Below are 22887 nucleotides of genomic sequence, written 5' to 3'. Positions count from 1 at the left end.
ATCAGTTTGATTCTTATGCCAGGACCACACTATATTAGTTTCCTTGGGCTGCTGTAACTATGACAAACTAGGTGGCTTAGAAAAACAAAGATTCATTCTCTCACAGTTCTGGAGGCTAGCATTCTGAAATCAAGGTGCCAACAGGGTCATGTTCCCTCTGAAGGCTCTCAGAATCCTTCCTTGCCTCTCCCAAGCTTCTGGTGCCTATGGGCAATCCTTGGAATTCCTTGGCTTTCAGAAGCTTTCAACAAATAGTGGCTACTATTATGGTGATGATGCATATTGTACCCTCTGCCTTGTTTAACCTTTTACTACAGTTAAACCACTAATTATGTGTCAAGGCTAACTTCACATCTCCTCAGGAAGCCTCCCTTGACTTTCCTAATTCCTTCTTCCTCATGTGACTCTATAGTCACATGCACATACCTGTAGTACAGCACTTATTATCGTTTATTATAATTATTTATTTACATGTTCTTCTCCTCTCCTTCTCTAATCTGTGACACTGCAAAAATAAGGATTGTATTTTATACATCTTGTATTCTAGTACCAAGCATAATATTTAGTACTCATTATTATTTGCTAAATAGAGTTGATGAAAATTTTTAAATTACATTTTATCCTGCAAGCATCCCTGCAAAACAGAAAGCAGAAGGACATCTGGAGAAACTGAAGCTCAAAGAAGGTAAAGCCAATCTCCCACATTCAAACGCAATGGCATACATCGGGACTAGATGCCAGGACTTTTCTTCCCAGGTTCACAAGGAAGGGTATTTTAGAGAATGGAGCACTTGGCCAAGAAACTGGAATGGAATAATAAGGATAATTTGAACTCTGTTTACCTTACAGAGTTATGAAGGCTCAGCTATAACAGTGTTTTATGAATTCTAAAGCCCCATATATAAATGCAAAGTATTATCGACTGGGCCAGTAATTTATGACCTTTCTGGAGCCTCCTCTTTCTTTCAACACCCCCCATATCAATTAACTGTCAGTCCTACTGACTGATCCAGCAGGGCGTCACATATTCATTACCTCCTCTTAATCACTACTAAACTACCCTGACTCAGCCCCTCATCCAGTCTCACCAAGATTACTACAGTAATCTAACTGTTGCCCTGCTGCTAGCCCTTCAGTTTTAGCCCAAGTACACCCTGGTGTGTTCCTGTTCCACTTGAAAGCTTTCAATGGCTTTTCCTTGACTTTTCAGTACAGTACAAATCCTTCAATTAATAATCAAGCTATCTGGCCCTAGATGCTTATCTAGTCTTATTTAGGGCTCTCTCTGTCTCTCAAACTACCTTCTGTGCATTTTACATACTAGACATTTCAGCAATTTACTCTTCTCTAGCACCTACCTGTGCTTCCACAGATACAATCTGTGCTACGCCTGGAATATCTTTCCTACTCTAAAACTTACCTAACCTTTTAATGTCTTGCTCAAACAATACACTGCTTCAAAGTCTATCCAAATGGACTCACCAACTACAAGGTAACTCTTCCTCTTATAATTTGTCTGTTTTTTCACAAGACACTAAGACTTCCTGCTTTATGCTGCAGTTATTTATGGACATGCATTCTAGAGTTTACTACAAGTTCCTTTCATACAAGATTGACATTGATTCACTATGCTAGAACATACTCATATGTAATGTTCTCAATAAAAATATTTGTTAAATTAACTGACACTTTCTACCACAGCTAGGTAATTTTATCAAGCTCTCCCTCTTTCTTCTCTCTACTGCCTATCAGAATCTCCCTGGAGAGGTTTTTGATTTTTTTTTTTTAGTAAATTAAACTGCATATGAACTGAGTTTTCTATAGTACACCTAAAAAATGTACTGGAACTACCTCCAGAGCTTCCCAAGTTCGAGAGACAGGTTCATATTACAAAGATTTAAAAGAAAGAACAGGGCTTCCCTGGTGGCGCAGTGGTTGAGGATCCACCTGCCGATGCAGGGGACACGGGTATGTGCCCCGGTCTGGGAAGATCCCACATGCCACGGAGCGGCTGGGCCCGTGAGCCACAGCCGCTGAGCCTGTGCTCCGCAACAGTGAGAGGCCCGCGTACCACAAAGAAAAAAAGAAAGAACATAGTCAGAATTATTAAGATCTTTCAGATCCACCTCTTCTTCAGACATGATTTTAGACTACAAAAATTAAACATTAGAGGACAAAAATAATTATAGCACTAAGTTATGTAAGGATAAAAAAATCAACTGGAAAGGTGAATGTTTCTAACATTTACTTGTGCATGATTCAGGCTGACACTTTGAAGAGAAGAATGTGACAGCTTACAAGAAAACAAACTCACTCATTCCCCTTAATTTCTGAAAGCTCATGCAAGTCTGACAAGCCAACCACAGGGTGATCTCTCATGTGTATCACCCATGACAATTATGGCTTTAATAAAAATGTTCTCCAAATTTTAATAAAGTCCAATTGGTTTTCAGGAAATAGCCAATCTAATATTTTCATATTTAAGAAGGCACATTTTACAAATTAGTGAGCTAATTTCTGGACTTAAATAAGACTTCCAAAAATTTTATATTATGGCAACAAAAGAGGTACAAAATGAATATGGTGGCGAGGGCAAGGTGATGTGCTGAGAAGCTACCCTGTCTCTCTATTGTCCCTTTGTTTGGTTTTCTCTTCAAACAGCTATTAAGAGCTTCCTAAGTAATTTTCAAAATGTTATGACACAAACCTGAGAAGCACTGATAAAGATCACAACTCATTATAAGCATTTGAAATGATCTGTTTTAAGGATAATACAAAAGATCCTTTGAAGTATTTGCCCTGTAACTTACACTAGAAATAATCTGTATTTGTCACTAAATTAACAGTTGTTTAATATGGGATAAATCAGGTTGCTACACACTTCCTTTTTCTCCCCATCAATGGGTGCCAGCAGGAGTAAAAGAGTTCCTAGCATTAGAATCTCCTTTTATTCTTTTCTTCCCCCCACCAGGGGAATGAAGGATTATTACTTGCAGCAAGTAAGGAGAACATCGGGATCTTTCCCAAAGCAGTGTCTCTAGAATCAAAGAGATTCTTAACCTCCAATCCCTTAGCCTAACTCTTATTAGCCAGTAAAGGGAAGAGGAAGTAAGGATGAAGTGATAAAGAGCTCTTCGGCAGGTCACCTCAACTCCACTTCCACTCTCCCAATCCTTGTTCTGTTTCTCAGGACAGAACTATGAACTAGTTTCTCACTTCAGGAAACAAGCCATTAGTAGTTTAAAATTCACAGACTTTTGTAGATGGGTGGGGAAATTTCACCATCATATACTCCAAAACCCAAATAAGTAACAACAAATTTGGGAACACAATCACTTTAGGAAGAATACCATCATCCAGTTCTTGAAACAAAATATGCCTCTAATCAAAACCAGTCACACTATTTCCTATACAAATTTCATTAGATTAAACATGAAGAACAAAATTGTGTAGGTTTATGACACATGAAGGAGGCTCTTCTCTAAACAGTAATCATTATCTTTTTTCATGCTAATAATAAAATGCACAAATTATTTTTGCCTTAGAAGGATAAAACATAATAACACACCCTCATTATCCTCTGTCTCCTAGAAGAATTTACTTCTCAATATCGTTATGGTAAATGATTATTCTTTAGGGAATGATCTCAGACTAGCACAAGACAGGTCTTTCTCATCTCTCACTCTTATTACTGTATGACTACATGGCCATAACCATCAATCACTCTAGCAAACAGCACCAAACCACAATGCTATTACACACAAGCCAACAGATATTTTCAATAACATATAGTCACACTATTATCCATCTTTTATAGACAGGCAATCAAACTCAGCAGGACAAGATTTCAGAGAAATAGCTAATGGTTAATGGAAGTTTTCTAGTCCTGGAAGCAAAATGGACTTAATTTGTCTAAGAAATATAAGTGAACAATAACTTCATTCTTTTACTATAGTTAACAGTTTTAAATTTAATAAAAATATTTTTGAACTATAAGAAATACTTTTAAATTACTTATTTTTACTTTTACCTAATTTTTAAGATAGTTCAATGACAGCTTCTCGCACTCACACCACTAGGAAAGTGATTTGCCATGCAAATCAAGTAATGTGCATACATACATATTATAATGCTTAACTCTTAATTTAATTCTTAAATTATCCAGTATGAATACTCAATATTATAGTCCAAACTTCACTCATTAATAAGGCTGAAACAAACATATTTCCCAAAAGGTTTGAGGGCACCCCCTGGTGGCAGACTTTTGGCAGGGGGAAAAAACCCCACAAATACCATTACAATGAAAGTATCTTTTTAAGAAATTGACCAAGTTCTACTCAGTAACTCAATTATTACAGGTAACATCCAATCCAGAAAAAATTCAAAATGTGGTCAAAGAATGTTGGGAAATCTCTGAAGTTCCCTGTGAGGAGATCTGACCAGTAGCAGCTCCTAGGTAGCAGGACTAGCAAGGTGTCTGATGCAGAAGAAAAACCTTAGAGATGATCTCATTCAGGGCAGAACAGAACTTTCTACACTGTCCAAGACGGCAGCCACCAGCCACATGTGTTGACTGAGCATGTGAAATGTGGCCTGTGAGACTGAGCAACTGCATTTCAAATTTTATTTCATTTTAATTAAATTCCATGTAAATAGCCATATATCGCTATTGGCTTATTGTTTGGACAACACAAATCTAGTCCTACTCTTTACTTCACTCCAATGAAATAGAAATAGTCACCAGAGCAATCCAAGGAAGAGCCAAAGGTTCCCAGACACATGTACAGCTGGATGGTGCAAATACATATGATTAGACCTGTACCATTTTGTTTGGGGATTCTTAACGCACCTAATTTTATTCCATTGCATTGGATTACTTTTTGGTAACTGCAATTCATTTGAAAATACAGATGAGTTTGAAAATGGTAAAATATCCCTTTTGAAATAATTTTTGGCTTTACAGCCTATAAAAACTGAAGACATGTGACGACTGGTACACCATTTAGCTACATCAAATAAAACAGATTACAAGCTCAGGTTCAATCTATCATCTGGGGCATTCATTCTTTTCTCACATAGAGAGAATAAAAAGGCAAGCGAGCCCCTGAACTGTGAATTAGCTAAGCTCAGAAATCCAAGAAAGAGAACAGCCCAACTGATCCAGCCTCTACTTTATACTTAATTCAAGTTAGGCATATTGTTAGTAGTACGTTGACATTTAGTTCAAGCATATATTGAGTGTCCACTTTGCCCAGGATGTCATATTGAGCAGTGAGGAATAAACAGAAAGGTAAACAACACAAAGCAAGGTCTCTATCCTCCAGAAACTTACTACTTTTTAGGGTAAAAATGCCATATAAACAGACATAAGGGTTATGTGTACATGCCTCATCTTTTCTCTCTACCAACTGCCAATCTCAAATGGTCAACTGTCACTTTACACAAATAATTCCTACATCTTTCAGTAAGAGACTGTGGCTTAAGACCCACGTTTCTGTGTGCTGATCTACTCTCCTTAAGTATACTGAAGTTAGTTCAAGAAACACTTACTGAGCACCAGCCATAAGCTAGAAAACACTAAGATGCCCTGGAGTGGTTCAGCGTCATGAAAGATGCAGACATTTTATAGAAAGATCTTGCATTATGTGGCAAGTGCATGGAGGCAGGCACAGGTACTACTGTGAGCACCGAGTGGAATCTTTAGTAGAGGCTGGGAGGACAGAAAAGAGTTCCCAGAGGAGATAAAGACTGAGCTAAGTCTGGAAGGATGGATTAAGAACAAGCCAACAGCATGCCAGAGAACCGTAAGGAATTCATTCATCAGAATATCAGGTGTGGAGAAGCTCAGTATCAAGAAGTGATGCTGGAGAAATGGGTAGAGGCAAGGCCAGGGAATACCATAAACATCATCTAGTAGAACTGAAAATAGATGAGGTGCCACATAGGGTTTGAAGATATATGCTTCAGATAGCTCACTGTGGGTGAGCAGCATGAAGGATGGATTTGAAGGGAGCGCCACTGAACATGGGGGTCAGCTGGATGACTGCTGCAATATACCATATGAGTCACGATAACAGCATGGATTAGCCAAGTATAACAGAAATAGAGGTGAGCCTCAAGAAGTGTTTAGGAAGTTAAATTATTATGTCTTAATATAAGAAGCTGACAGAGAGAAGGAGCTTAAGATAAAGATTTGAGTGTGCCCGTCATTAAGTGGTATTTAAAGCTCTTGGCACTATGTTAAGTGCCAAGGAGTAACTAGATTTAAAAGGGAGACTACAGTTGACCCTTGAACAACACAGGAGTTAGAGGCACCGAACCTCCGCAGAGCCGAAAACCTGCATATAATTTATACTTGGCCCTGTGTATCCACGGTTCCCCCATATCCATGGTTCTGGAATAGTACCTGTCCCTCAACTTTTTACCTTGCCTGAAGGAGTTTTTCCTCTTGGCAGTTCTTCCTTTTCAAGTAGAACCTGTTAGAATGAAGAGGAGGAGCTGTTATTCTCCTCAGCCCCCACCGCTAATTCCTTCAGATTCAACCAACTGTGGATCGTGCAGCACTATAGTACTTACTATTGAAAAAAAATACACATATCAGTGGACCCACGCAGTTCAAACCCATGTTGTTCAAGGGTCAAATGTGCAGGTACCAGGCTGGGCAGGAAAAGATAGGAAGGCAGGAAAAAGCCAATAGATTACAACTGTTTTGCAAGGTGTGTTCCATGGGCATTAGCTACAAGGGAAATCATAAGCCGTTACGCAGAAGGGGGCTTTGTTTATAAATAAGTTTGGGGAAAATGTTTAGTTAACCAAAACTAAAGCAGATTTCTTCACTGTAAGACTCCTCAGAACTATTCCCAGTAGGAGGACATAACATGTAGCAAACTAACTTGAGCATTCAACCCTTTATTTAAAAGTATTAGAACAACACAACCTGGAAAACAGCGGCCCAAAAGAAAAGGGATGGAAGCAGTAGCCTTAAAAACAGAAAGTGCTATAGGAGTGAGTAGAAAACTAGGAGGCTATGGTAGGAAAGAAATGCAGAACTAATGATGTTAGAGAAGGAACTGGCCCAGGTCATAACCAGATCCAATTTGTGATCATAGGTTAATATCGTAGAAGAGTCTCACATATAGGTTTAAGTCAGACTAGTTCATAGGTCACCAACATGATTATCAACTGAACAAAGGCTGTTGGATGTTGGCAGGTACCCTCCCTAAGTCAGTGCTTTTAATGATGCCAGATCTAAGGCCATAGGCCACTAAAGCCACCTTTTTTTAAGAGGATTTTTCCCAGGCTCCTCTTCTTTCTACTTATAATTCAAATCATTGACCTCTTCAGGCCTCCCTAGATTTAGTTAATTAGTTTCTAGGACAATTCTGTCCCTTAACTGACTCATTTCCAGCTGCCCTAATGTTTGGGCAGTATGTTTGACTGACTCAGTTCCTCTCTAGGTGCTAAGTCAAAGGCTAGCTCTGATGGCATGCACCACAGGGCACAGATAAGAGGAGACCCACCTCAGCCCAGCTCTACAGGTATCAGCCTGGGTTTTCACAGATCTAGGTCATGGCCAAACAATTCAACAATGGACAGGAATCAGCAGTGGGGGCTGAGGAGAAAACCAACTCCTCCTCTTCATTCCAGCAAGTTCTACTTGAGAAGGAAAAACTGCCAATAGGAAAAGCTCCTTTAGCCAAGGTAAAAAGTTGAGGAACGGGCACTCTTCTAGGAGAGGTTTGAGAAAGATGGTACAGCAGAGCAGTTCTCAAACTTTCACATCTATCAGAATTAGCTAGGGGATTGTTAAAGCAAAGATGGCTGGGCGTCACCCCCAGAGTTTCTAATTTGCAAGGTTCAGGGTAGGGCAGGAGAATTTACATTTCTAACAAGTTCCCAGGTGATGCTGCTGGTTCAGGGACCAAACCTCGAGAACCACTGCAGAAGAGCAGGGTTTCCTGATCTAGGCACTACTGACCTTTTGGGTTGCATAATTCTATGTTACCGGGAGTGTCATCCTGTTCATTGTAGGATGTTTAGTGGCATCCATGCCCTCTACCGACCAGAAGCCAGTGGCACCTCCCCCAGTTGTGAGAATCAAAAATGTCTCCAGACCTTGCCAAAGGTCCCCTGGGAAGCAGAATAACTCACGGATGAGAACTACCACAACAGATCATAGTCGTTACGAGCTAAGACTCTGGAGTGCGCGGCACCTGGGTTGAACTCCTGGCTTCATCACTTGAACAAATTACTTAAACTCTCTAAGCCTTGAATTTTTAGTTGTTCATTTGTAAAATACAGTGTCTATATAATGAGGTATTAGTGGGAATCAAATGAGATAAAATATACTGCTTACACTGTACTTAGTACATAGTAAAGCTCTCAATAATAAGCACCACTACTGTCTCTACCACAGATAACCAAGTAGGATGTCCACATCAAACACTGAGGAGATTATCTACAGGTGAACTTTGTAGAAGGGGTAAGTCCAGGAGGAGACAGGGTTAAGCCTGGAATGGATAAGGGTTTGCATGTGACATGAAGATAAAATGGTCTGCAGCTTAAGCAGTCAGCCAGGAAAAAAAAAAGGGTTGAAAAGGGAGCCAAAAGTCAACCATGGAGAAAGAGGCTATTTATACAGCTGCTCAACCCAGTGTGCTGTGACAGTAAGTACTTTTAAATTCCACTCCCAATGGAAGAAGATACTCTGGTTCTACAGAGAGAATGTTGTGTCCCCCCAAAATTCGTATGCTGAAACCTATTCCTCCATGTGATAGTATTTGGAGGTGGGGCCTTGGGGTGATTAGGTCATGAAGGTGAGGCCATCTTAAATGGGATTTAGTGCCCTAATAAAAGAGACCTCCGAGAGCTTTCTTGCTCCTTCAACCTTGTGAGGACCCAGCAAGAAGACAGCCATCTATGAATCAGGAAGCAGGTCCTCACCAGACACTGAATCTGCCAACACCTTGATCTTGAACCTGCCAGTGTCCAGAACTGTGAGAAATAAATCAACCACCCAGTCTGTTCTGTTAAAACAGCCTGAATGGATTAAGACACCTTGTTTATATCTGAGCTGGGCTTCCCAGGGCTAAGGCAGATTAGACCAATAGCTTAGCTTGGGAGTCCATTTGAAAATATTCCATATTTCACTATGCTGGAAATGGTTCTTCTTACAGAAAATGTTTTTGTAGTGCTTTTCATGTAATCAAAGAGCAACTGAGGCAACAAGGTACTATGCCACTCAGCTTACTAAAAACTTCTTTAACACTGTAAAGAATAATTGCTCAGACAGCTTAGAATCTGATTGCCCCATGCAGTTAATCATTACTTGTCATTACCATAGCAATAAATCATGGATAAGTATTTTTCACAATTAGTACCAAAAGTAAAATGTGGAAAGAGCTATTGGCTCAGTCCTCTAAGATGCAGCCACCACGTGGCTACCATGGCACTAATGGTGTACCACTCCCTGCATCACGAGGACAATGGACCTATTCAATGGACCTATTTAGTCTTTACTACCGAGTTTACTGCACTGTTTATACAGGCTACACACAGAAACAGTATATAAATTTGAAAAACAGATTTATATTGTTTTTATTTCCTCTTACTATTTTTATCTTCAGGTAATATACACTGTGAAAATCCTTCTAGTGTTAAACATGAGATCTTACATGTGGATAAAAGTGTTACGAGGAGCTTAACCAAAAGGAATACAGAATTTATTTTTAATGACTAGGAGCATAAGATGAGTAAATAATCTGAGAAGTAATCTAACAGGAATTATAAATCAAAGCATGGTGTCAAATTGCATTAAAAAATGAAAACAGCTCAGAGCTAGTTGATAGAGATATAAATCACAGGAGAGATTAGAACATGAAATTATTATCACCCCTCCAACAGAGTAGATTTCTAGATAATGAAATCAATGACACAGCAACATTTCAAATTAATGGCTTCCATAGCTATTTGAACAGAGTAGGTAGGGTTGGAGTTACAGGACATTAATGTACTAGATTAATTTCATTTTTAGAATACAGGAGGAATTCTACTAAATAAATTTTCACTTTTGGATGTCTATAATTTCCATCCTCCTTGTCCTCCACACACATAAATACAACACAGTGTTTCACAAACACATAATAACAACTCTAATTTCATCAATGATCTAGTGCATGGAGGGATCAACTAAGACTAATTATCCATTACACCTCAGCAAGTTTATAAAGCAACATGCCTAGTTCCAATTGGAGCAATTAATTCTATGAGAGGTGCACTATTTAAAATAAATCATGAATGAGACCCTCAACATATGCTCCAAACCAAAAGATACATTAACCAAACCAAGGAGGAAGTCCACATATTTCATACAAATCTAAAATTTAATATTTTGCTGACTCTGATTAGCTTTCTTTTGGCTCCTACAGTTCTCATGAATTAAATCAAATCAAGCTGCAAAAGCAATGCAGACCTTATTGATTCTAGAGACTGTGAGTCACTAAGGGAAGAAGTCCAAAAAGGTTAAATTTCCACTGAGCTCCAAATCAGACGTTCGAAAGCTAGAGGAATAAAGACATTAGCTGTAGTCTTGTGAAACAGTCAAGGCTGCTTTCATGTGATTAGGAATTTGCTACAGGCTCTTTAATGACAAAAATAACAAGGATACTTTAAATCTTTTAAGTTTTGAAGAAAGGTCCAGAGATAGATTCGCTAGGAAGAATTCCACTTGGAACTGGAAGCTAAGGAGTAATGTGTTTATATACATTCAGAAACTTACTTCTGCACTATTAAAAAAAAAAAAAGGCTATTGTGAAAGCCCACAATTTTTACTGGTTATTGGTTAATGACATTTGTTCTGATTTGAAACAGTGGTTAACAACATGTTGCCTTACCTCAGCTTTTCCAAAACTAGTCTAAAACACACTAATGTTCCATGAAACGTTTTATAGAGATTGTGGTGGCGGGGGTGGGGGGGAATGGGGATAGGGGTGAGGGAATGGAGAGACAAAAAAGAAAAAAATCCTCTAATATTTTTGTTCTAAAACTTTTTTCTTATATATGTGTATATATATATATTTTGGCTGCATTGGGTCTTCGTTGCTGAGCGTGGGCTTTCTCTAGTTGCTGCAAGCAGGGGCTACTCTTCGTTGCAGTGTGCAGGCTTCTTCTGTGGTGCGCAAGGACTTCAGTAGCTGTGGCACGTGGCTTAATAGTTGTGACTTGCCTGCTCTAGAGTCCAGACTCGGTAGTTGTGGCGCACGAGCTTAGTTGCTCCACGGCATGTGGGATCTTCCCGGACCAGGGACCGAACCCGTGTCCCCTGCATTGGCAGGTGGATTCTTAACCACTGTGGTTAACAGCACCTAGAGCCTGTGCACCTAGAGCCCGTCTCTGCAACAAGAGAAGCTACCCCAGTGAGAAGCCAGTGCACCGCAGCGAAGAGTAGCCCCCACTCGCCTCAACTAGAGAAAAGCCCAGGTACAGCAACAAAGACCTAGTGCAGCCAAAAATAAAATAAACAAAATAAATAAATTTTAAAAAATATTTTAACATACAAAAAAGTACTAAGTACGTTCGATATAGTTATTATTAGATAAGCTGCCCATAATAGTATGGCATGCACCAGAAGGCCACGAAGTCTGAAAGACACCACTTACGTATGAATGCACATATGATGCCCAAGTGATGCATAAACATACAACTATTGTGTTTTACGCTATTTAATGATGGGTGTCTTACACTATGATTTTTGCCTAATAATTTCAATATATTATATTTTAACTTTTTATCCCATAATAAAGATAGGAGTCAAAACAATTCCTTCTAGCCATTACTTTATATACGTGAGATAACTTTCTTGGTAATCCATTTTAATACAAGCTTATATTAGTTTTCCCTGAGTTTCTATTGTTGCTCTGTCAATAATGATAATTTTTAAGGTTTCTCATGGTCACATTAGTTCAAAAATGTCATTTTAGTTAAACATGGCTATAACAGCACACGTCTCAATTTTTGGGACAAAGAATTCTGATATACCTGTTTTTTAAATGTAAAACTAAACAAAAAGAACTCTGAAGGAAAAGATGACTTAGGCATAATAGCTTGCTCCACTTAGTGTGCATCCTTCAAAACTCACTATGACACCTATTTACCTTTTAAAATTAAGTAGTACATAGCAAGAATGCAAGTTTATTATTGATAGATTTACACATCCTCATTTACAGGAAAAGAGGCTTTACACAACCTTTCTCTGACAAGTCATAGGACACGAGCAGACAGGACAATACATACTCAATATTTTAATAACTACAGCAAAGGCAAGAGATGCACAATTACTGAGTTGCCATAAAGAATTTACTGTGTATGTATGACTTGAGGTATAAACTTCATGCTGTATTTATTTTTTTAAAAATAGTGGCTTCCAAAGAGGAATCTATTTCTAGCCTAACCACCGCAACAAAACCTTTGAACTTTAAAGTTTAAATTTTTCCATTTTTTACTTTAAATGACCTCATTCCTGTACTCCTATCTCTCACTCTCCACTTTTAGCAATCACAGATGTAAAAAAAACAAAAGCAACAACAACAAAAAAAAACCCTGATTTTGGTATTTATGGAAGCCTTTATGGATAAACTAACTAACATAAGTGAGGAAATAAGAGACCTACTCATTCCTATATTTTCTATTCCAGACATAAAACTAAACATGGAAAGGAAGATGAAAGTCACCAAAATCCTTAGGTTTCCTTTCAACAACTATTCCATTTACTGAAAAAGTTCACTATACAAACCAATTTTAGAATTTAAAGTTCTTTATTTTGAATTGATAATTACATTTATTGTGAAATATATGTTCAAAAAGTACACAAAACGTATATGGATGGCTTAATGAATAACTGTAAGGCAAACATCCATTTTTAGCTAGCATCCAAGTCCAGAAACAGAAGCCAGGATCACAGAAACAGAAGTAACCACTCTTAACGTATGCCATCCCCACACCCCTCTTCCATCACTATGGCCATAATGTGCTATGTAAATTTCACAAGTTAATTCACTGAGAATGAAAAGAAATAGTGCTACAGTTGTTGTAAGAGGGAACTATTTAAAATGCATCTAAAATGTATTAATAGAGAAACTTTCTTAATATATAGGACATTTTGTTAAACTTTCCTGTGAAAAATGTCAGCAGTAAGTATATCGATTCAGTTAGAATACGAATTATAGATGTGTTTGAATTTAATTTTGTGGAACACCACCCAGGAGGGCCATAAAACACAGATTATTTGTTCCTAGCACTTCCAACAGCTGGCAGGGAGGAAAACTATTAGCATTCAAGATGCAGAAAACACTAAATAACGGCCATTTCAACTCAGTAGCACCTAAATATTTAACTACGAATTACAAAATAACAGGTTGACTTCTGTGATCTTTGCTGGTCTCTGAAAAAATTTTTTAAAAAGCTTAGGCAACACTCCTTGCTTTTATCCTAAATAAGGATGCTCAAAGGATTACCAGGATTCTGGGTCTCTTACTTCTTGCTCTAAATACTAGCATTTAGGTAGTAACTGTAACATGGAATCACACTAAATGACTGTTGATATTAACACCTCCTGTTCTAAAGTAGTATGGGTTACAAACCTACTACTCACAGAACCAGCCAAAGCAAGGTTTTAAGGAGATAAATGTTAACAGCCCCAAAATCAACTTAACTGTAAAATATTAAAATTGATATAATGTTAAATTTAAACTTCATTTTTTTCCTTAGCAAAACAAGTTACTCAGAGCTGGGTGTGACATTTAAGTAAAGAATTCCCAAATACTGTTAATAAGCAACATTTAAGAGCCCTTTTAAAAGAAGCATTCTTACTCCAAAATGTGGACACAGACAATGCAAAGCAAATAGAATTCATTTATAATTTAAAACCTAGCTAAACAACTGCTTCCCTTGCACTAAAGATCTCTTTTTACTCCTCCAATCCCACCACATATGTATCTAATACTTACTTCTCAATAACCCCTGTAATCCTGGGCAATGTTATCCCTGTGGGCCGTGACATGGTAAAGTTCTATACTAATACCTTTGGAGATTTGAAGGACAGAAAAACAAACAACTGTATTAAATATCCAAGGTCTACTGTTAAGTACATTGACAATGTACAAACAACAGTCATAGGGAAGAACACCCTTAAATCTCTAGATATGCTTTACACAAAGAGACTTCCTTAAATCTCTAACACTAGAATGGCTAAGCAAATGACATATCATTTGATGGAATATTATGCAACCATTAAGACTAAAAATGATAAAGCTATGTAACACAGCTTTATAATATATCCTAAAATATTTTAAATATAATTTTATATCTAGATATAACTATAAAAAATAGAGAGACAAAAACTTGAAGAAAACAATAAGAAATGAATATTTGGTACAATTGTGATGACTCCCCCAACCCTCCCATATGTTTACAAAGTAAATAAAAATCAGAAGGTCAAAAATGCAATGACTCCTCTCTCTAGAGGACTGTAAAACTATCATCAGCACCTTGGTAATCACCTCATATTTATGATCTACACTAAACACACCAAAACTTGCTATATATTACTCTTACAGGAATGTTTCTGGTCAAGGTCACCAGATAAAAGGGAAACAAGGTCCTGTCTGAGTAGAGTGATTAAGCAGAGAGGAAAAAACGACTACTTTACCTCATAGCAAGGTGACAGAGGTATTTTAACCAATGGCATGTTTTACTGCCATCACAAGGTATCAAACGTACCTACCAAAATTAACAACTGTAACTAGTTTAAGGCACGAAAATTACAAAACGCAAATAGACCATCTATATACTATAACTTAAGTGACAAAGATTTTATCAGTTTGGTCAACTTTTCATTGCATCAAAAATTACATCTCTTTAAGAGTGAAAGACATTTAGATACAAAGATATTCTGACATAGCCATAAGGCCTCCATTACTTTATTCCTACCTTTAAACATCATAGGGTTCAAAAGCTCAATAAGGTAACCCTGAAATTGACTGGTCCTGTCTCAAGATGCAGAATTAGTATGGATTCTATTAATATGATTATAGAAATTACCCTTCACAGCTAACTTTCTTCAGAAATTAATAAGCTGACCCTAAAATTCACATGAAAGCACAAAAGATCCAAAACTGCCAAAGCAAATTAGAAAAAGAACAAAGCTGGAGGACTCATACTTCCCAATTTAAAACTTACTACAAAGCTACAGTAGTCAAGATTGTGTGGAAGTGGCATAAAGACAGACATACAGAGCAGTGGAATAGAATTGAGAGGCCAGAAATAAACCTTAACATGTATGGTCAATTGGTTTTTGCAGGGTGCCAAGACAATTCAATAGGGATATAAGTCTTTTCCACAAATGGTGCTGGGACAACCAGATAGCCATCCACATGAAAAATAATGAAATCAGACCTCTGTCTCACATCGTATGTGAAAATTAACACAAAATGGCTATTCACAAGCCAAAAAATAAAACTTGACCCCTAATTCACACCATATACAACAATCAATTCAAAATAAGTTATGAACCTAAAAGTAAGAGCTAAAACCATAAAATTCTTAGAAGAAAACACAGGAGTAAATGTTTGCAACCTTGGATTAGCTTCTTAGATATGACACCAAAAATAGAAAAAATTAATTTAGACCATCAAAATTAAAAACTTTTGTGCTTCGCAAGACATCACTAGACATAGAGAATGGACTTGAGGACATGGGGAGGGGGAAGGGTAAACTGGGACAAAGTGAGACAGTGGCAATATATACTACCAAATGTAAAATAGATAGCTAGTGGGGAAGTAACTGCATAGCACAGGGAGATCAGCTCGGTGCTTTGTGACCACCTAGAGGGATGGGATAGGGAGGGTAGGAGGGAGACGCCAAGAGGGAGGAGATATGGGGATATATGTATATGTATAGCTGATTCACTTTGTTATGAAGCAGAAACTAAAACACCATTGTAAAGCAATTTTACTCCAATTAAGACATTAAAAAAATTTTTTTTAATTAAAAAAAAAAGCCATCTGACAGGCAAAGACTTTAAAGCCTGACAACATCAACCAAGCATTGGCCAGGGTGTGAAAAATAAAGTACAACTAACTATCTTGGAGAGTTCTTTGTCGATACCCAGGGAACCTCCAATATGCCTGCCGTACCCTGCAGCTTATCACAAGGGCACAAAGATAGCCATAGGCTGTGTCCATCACAGCACTGCTTGTGACAGTAAAACATTAGAAACTCCCCAACATCCAGCAGTATGGGCACAGGAAGGTAAACTATTCATACACAAGGAATCTAATCAGCATTAAAATGAGACAATTCTGTATATATTCAGAATCGTTAGATCCCAACGACATACTGCTGAGTAAAAATAAAGCAAGTTACAGAATATTATGTACACTGTGATACTATATTCCATCATTTGAAACACAGAAAACACTGCTATCTCTTGTTAATGGATATGTAGTTAAAATGTAGAAAAAAAAATAACTGCCAAATCAGATGCCACACTTAGGACAATGCTGCCTTCAATGAAGGAGAAAGGGAAAAGAACTTGCAGAGAGAAACAAAGGAGGTTTTAACTATATTATTTTTCATTAAAATATTTGGCAGAAACATACCATATCATGATGTTCAAATGTATTAACTCTAAAAGGTGGGTGATAAAAATGGCCAGGTATCAGGTACTGATCTATGCTTTACATACATTACATCATTTAACCCTCACTACAACTCTGTGAGGGAAATTATTATTCACCCCCATTTCCCAATGGGGAAAATGATGCACTGAGAGGATGCCTCAGGTTACCCACCTAGGATCCAAACCCAGGCCATGTGGACCCATATCTGTGCTCCTAACCACTCTAAAATCCTATCTCTGTGGAATGGACGTGGAGGCACATTGCAAATCTTCCTGATGTTTACGTATGTTCAAATAATGTAATTACAGAAGAAGAGCGAGAAGTGCTACAAGAAAGAGATCTCCAAAGCCCCTGTGTGATGGTTCATTTTGTTTCAACCTGGCTGGGCCACAGTGGCCAGATATTTGATCAGACATTATCCTGGATGTTTCTGTGAGGATGTTTTACATTTAAATCAATGGATGAGATTTACATTTTTAAATGGACTCTTAGTAAGGCAGACTGCCCTCCATAAGGTGGATGGGCCTCATCCAATCACTTGAAGGCCTGGATAGAATGAAAGGCTGACCTACCTCAGCAAGAGAGAATTCTGCCAGCAGGCTGCCTTTGGACATCATCTGCAACATCGGCTCATCCCTGGGTCTCCAGCTTGCCAGCCCACCCCGCAGATTTTAGACTTGCCAGCCCCCCCATAATTGTGTGAACCAATTCCTCCTTAAAAATCTTCCTCTCTCTCTTCCCCACATATATATATAGATGATAGACAGATATAGATAGATAAATATATCTCTCTCCCATTGGTGCTGCTTCCCTGACTAATGCACCTTCCCTCCAGCTCTTGCCCTACGGCGACTGCTGATGGACAGATGGAACAAGGCCTGTCTGGGTTGCTCCTATTCCCTCCTGTTTGGAGTCTTGAGAGAAAGAACCACAAGAAGCCACTAATTATCAGAACATCATACTCCAAGGTAGCTATTGTTAATCCCATTTTATGGGAAGAAAACTGAGGCTTAGAAAAGCTAAAGAACTTCCCAACAGCTCCCACCAGGAAAGGGACAAAGTGTTTTTATGCTCAAATCTCACATCTTTCCCTAAAGCATACGGCAAGGGCCAAGATAGTGGGTGCACCTTGGCTCTGCCAGCAATCAAACACAAATGGGATAAATGCCAGGGAACCTAAGAGTAATTGAGCAATTGAGCAGACACCAATTAAGACAATATACAGGAATGTATAATTAAGGGGCATAGCTCATGTTATACTATAGAGAAATAGATGATGAGGGTTTCCACAACAGCAAGCAAAAGAAATATTGGAATACAAGGTCCTGTCTGATCTAAGAAAACCCTAAATAAATGAAGACCCATACCATCCTTATGGAGAGGAATATATAGTATTATGTAGATATAAAATCTTTTCCAATTCATCTGCATATTTAATGCAATTCTACTCAAGAGTCCAACAGGATTTTTATGGACACCAACAGGCTGATTCTAAAATTTACATGAAAGAATAAAGAATAGCCAATACACTTGTGAGAAAGAAGACTGATGAGGAGAGGCTCGTTTTACCAGATATCAAGAATTATTATGAAGCTATAGCAATTAAGACATTGTGGCACTACTGCAGTAATAGACAAATTAACCAGAAGAGAATACAAAGCCCTGAAACAGATTGTTGTTTCAGGTGATTGTTTGGGGGTAGCAAAAGCACAAGTAATTTTTATTGTCTTACTTCTTATATTTTTCCAACATAACATATCTGCAATTCAGATATGTTAATGACAGAAAAAACTTTTTTTGTAAAGAGGCAAAAGAGTTTACAGAGGTAAGAAAGTAGTAACATATTTGATTATCATTCCAGAATTTAAAAAGTGATTTCAGATACATTAGTTAGCTAGATCTTTAAAACATGTCATCAAGATGGATAAAGTGGTTATTTTGTCAATTTCACAAATGAGGAAACTAACGCTGAGGTCATGTGGCTTACCCAAGGTTACACAGTGTTGAGACTAAGAACCATAATACTCATTTCTAATTCTATGCTCTTTTTTCCACCAGCAATTCTCAAGGCATGGTCCCTGAACCAATAGCAGTACCACCTAGGAAACTATTAGAAATGCAAACTCTCAGGTCTCATCCCAGACCCACTGAATCAGAAAACTTGGAGAGGATGGTAGGCAGCTACCTTTTTAATAAGCCCTCCAGGATTCAGATACACAATAAATCTGAGAGCAACTGCTTATATCATGCTGCCTCACGGATACTTTTTGTGAAATAATCAAAAATACTACCGGAAAAAAGGGAGCAGTGGTGTTATTCATAACACTGTCGATTTCATTTTCACATTTTCAGGTTCTTCCTTATTTGTAACTCAAATAAGGGTTCACAATAATCTTAATGTTTGATTCCTGACCATGTAATTAAACAACCACTTTCTTCTGGATTACCACCAGCAACCCTGAAGACAGACTGATCTTCAGTAACATCATAGGAAATGAAGTAACAAGAACACTGGAACATCACTAGCTAAAAATGCTCAGAGAAGGAAGAGTCTAATTTAGATGTGTTGTGCGCCTGGGCAGGGAGTGAGAGAAGGAATAAGAAACATCAGTTTTTATTAATTCAAACCGTTACTTCTAGATAATATTCTCATGACCTTGGTAACCATGAAAACCAATATGACTGCCTGATCTCCTATTGAAATCCAGTCCATAACTACTTACAGAACACACATGATAAATAAGACATTGTATAGATGCTACACGAAACACAAAGCTAAGAAAGATACAGTCTTTGCCCCAAGAGACTTTTGACATACCAGAGGATGTCAACATTTCATCTAGAATAAAGCAAAGCAAAGAGAGGGAGTGCCACAAGATAAATTTTAAAATTTGTCATGGAAATTCAAAGAAAGGTGACATCTCATTTTGGAGGGAGTAGACAGGAAAATGTTAGTCTCGGGAGATAGAACTTCAATATGGAAAAATGGAGGAAGGGGGCATATCAGTCTCTAATTACAGAGAAAATGAGCAGCAAGTAGGAGGGGAGGGTGTGTGCAGAGGGACATCAGACTGTGATTGCAGGCAATAGCGGAAAGAACACTGATTGGGTTACACTGTCCTACCAGGGACAAACTATGTCACTTTGGCCAAGAAAGTTCATTTCTAAATCATAACTACTCATTTATGATAGGAATAATAATTATTATCTTATTTATCTCACAGTTATTTATCTGAAAAAAAGACCAGAGAGGGAAAGGCCACAATTAAAAAAAAATAGGACATGTTTAAAGTTCAATAATTATTCTCTATTAGGTAAGTTAAAGTTGTGTAATATTGAAAATATTTTAATTCAAAATGTTTCCATTTCAAAAATTACATTCAGTTTCTAGTATTAGTAAATGAAGCATATATAACATGGATAATTAAACTGTGGGCAGAAAAATCAAATTATAAAAAAACTTTTAAACAGATTGTATATGAAAGTATCATTCTTTGGAAAGGCTTACTTACCTAGCAAAAGTATACTGGCAGTTTCTTCTAAAACTAAAAATACATTTATCAAACAATCCAACAATCGCACTCTTGGGGATTTATCCCAGAGAAATAAAAACTTATGTTTATGCAAAAAACTGTATACGAAAGTTCACAGCAGCTTTAGTTCTAACAGATAAAAACTAGAAACAACTCAAATGTCCTTAAATGCATTTACAGTTAAATTATGATACAACAATCTCATAGAACACTACTCAACAATAAAAAAGAACCAAAAGGCAATGTGAAAAGGTTACAAACTATAACCTTTCTGAAGTAACAAAATTATGCACATGAAGAACAGATTAGTGGTTGCCAGAAGTTAGGAAGGAGTTAGTGTGGCTATAATGGGCAGCACCAGTGAGCACTGTGGTGATGGAACAGTACTGTATCTTGACTGTGGTGGTGGTTACATGAAGCTACAGTTACATAACTACACACACAAATGAGTACAGGTATAACTGGTAAAATCTAAATACGGTCTCGTGTCAGTTTTCTAGTTTTGATATTGTATTATACTTATTTAAGCTATCAACATTGGGGAAGACAGGATGAAGTGTGCATGGGACCTTCCCTGTACATTTCTTTAAAATTTCTTGTGAATCTATCATCATATCAAAATAAAGTGGTTTTTTTTTTTGTTTTTTTTTTTTGCTGTACGCGGGCCTCTCACTGTTGTGGCCTCTCCCGTTGCGGAGCACAGGCTCCGGATGCGCGCAGGCTCAGCGGCCATGGCTCACCGGCCCAGCCGCTCCGCGGCATGTGGGATCCTCCCGGACCGGGGCACGAACCCGTGTCCCCTGCAACGGCAGGCGGACTCTCAACCACTGCGCCACCAGGGAAGCCCTAAAGTGGTTTTTTTTAAAGGTATACTGCCAGTTTTTCAAAATGGATGAGACCTATTCTTCTAACAGTACTATCAAAGTGGTATTCTTACCCATTGCTGATAGCATACTAAACTGCTACAGTCCCCTGAGGAAAAATGATTTTACAGCATAAATCCAGGGCCATAAAAGTTCTTTGCCTTTTGACCTAGCCATCTAACTTCTGGGAATCACCTAAAGAAACAATATTAAATTTGGGAAAACATATACATGTATTTATTCACATACATATAGAAAGATGTTACTACAGTGTAATTGAGAACAGAGTAAAACTTATGCAACCTAGATGTCTGAGAATATGGGAATCATTAAATTCTCAAGATCTAGACATGAAATACTATGCCATTTTATAATACTGAAAATGGTACAACAATACAACAGAAAATGCATATCATGAGAGACTAAAGCAAAATTCAAAATCAGCCGCATATAAAATAACAGGAAATATTTCTCATAAAACTAAAAGATGATAATGGTGTTAGTGTGACAGAATTATGCATATTTTTCTCAAACTTTTCCATTAGAGTTGTCATATTAGTTTCATAGTTTAAGAAATAAGCATACTTCTACCTTATCCCAGAAATCAACCAAAGCTGTAAAGTCCCATTTCTTAGAATATGCCACATTGTATTTCAGAATAGCATCCTATGGAAAAAGCATAAACAAAATGTCATGATATAGTAAAGTGAATTATCTATGAACAGCCTGTCTCCTTTATGAACTATTTCCAGTATATTTCTTAATGTTGAGCAAGCTTCTCCTACCATTAGCTATTCCACGTCAGTAACTATGAACAAAAAGAGCGCATACTAATTTATTATTCACTTAAGAAAAATGAGATTAGAAAGCTCAAGTAAAAGGGGGAAAAACATAATTACTCTAAACATGCTCTCTAAACAGAAGCGATATAATCCAAGTGGATAAAAATTGGATCTTAGGGATAAAAAAAAGTAAATATTATAGTGACTTTTGGTCTTCAACAGGGTCACACTACATGTACAGATACACTGCGCATCAGCATTAAGATTTCATTAGGAGAGTAAATTAGGAAAAAATATCTAAAAAGGCTCCCTGGGGAAGAGAGCAATAATGAAAAAAAGACTGAGAAACATTAGCTTAAAGCCTAAAATGGTCTTTTTTCCTTTACTATTAGCTATTTTTATAAGCTACATAGAAATGGTTATCTTTCCCCATTAGTCCATGTAAATTATGTATTTTTGTAAAAAGTTAGACTAGTGCGCCATCTACTGGTGTAATTTTCAACTGTCTGAACAGGCAGTACTTCCTGGTTACCAGAGTGGGCTAGGCACACGACAATCCATTAGTTATGCAAAAAGAACAATTATTTACAATTATATTTTATCTCATCCTTTAAAATTTCTATTTTGATTATCTTTTATAATATATAAATACATAGAATTTATAAAAAACCATTTATGACTGTAATACACACCCCCAAATTTTTTTACTGAAGGCATATTAAGTCTGAAAGACAATGTATTATATTATTACTATAAACCTTCCAAATTTCCTCAGAATTGATGAAGTTTTTAAAAATTAACACTCTGCCAAAGAGCTTCCTGAAAAATACTTCATGCCACATAAATTATTACCAAGCAGCTAGGTTAAATAATGAGGCAACAAAATGTCTTTTATCTACTTGGAATAAGAAGATACCCAAGTTCCGGGGCTTCCCTGGTGGCACAGTGGTTGAGAATCCGCCTGCCAATGCAGGGGGCACGGGTTCAAGCCCTGGTCTGGGAAGATCCCACATGCCGCGGAGCAACTAAGCCC

General features: G+C 37.5%; 1 protein-coding gene across 6 annotated transcripts in view; it reads right to left on the bottom strand.

Annotated features, from left to right (window-relative positions):
* The window catches only part of PARG (poly(ADP-ribose) glycohydrolase), a 121027-nt gene that overhangs the window by 76648 nt on the left and 21492 nt on the right, over window positions 1–22887 (bottom strand). For 3 of the 6 annotated variants that reach the window (XM_067025186.1, XM_067025185.1, XM_067025184.1), the window contains exons 7-8: window positions 21664–21738; window positions 6426–6476 (exon numbers count right to left, since the gene is read on the bottom strand). In XM_067025186.1, coding sequence (XP_066881287.1) covers window positions 6426–6476; window positions 21664–21738 — 126 coding nt within the window. The remainder of the gene's footprint in view (window positions 1–6425; window positions 6477–21663; window positions 21739–22887) is intronic. The other 3 variants (XM_059055114.2, XM_067025187.1, XM_059055116.2) reach the window with 1 other exon arrangement.

The sequence above is a fragment of the Kogia breviceps genome, chromosome 2 (genome assembly GCF_026419965.1).
Source record: "Kogia breviceps isolate mKogBre1 chromosome 2, mKogBre1 haplotype 1, whole genome shotgun sequence".
NCBI lineage: Eukaryota > Metazoa > Chordata > Mammalia > Artiodactyla > Physeteridae > Kogia > Kogia breviceps.
This window is presented reverse-complemented; position numbering and strand designations above follow the sequence as displayed.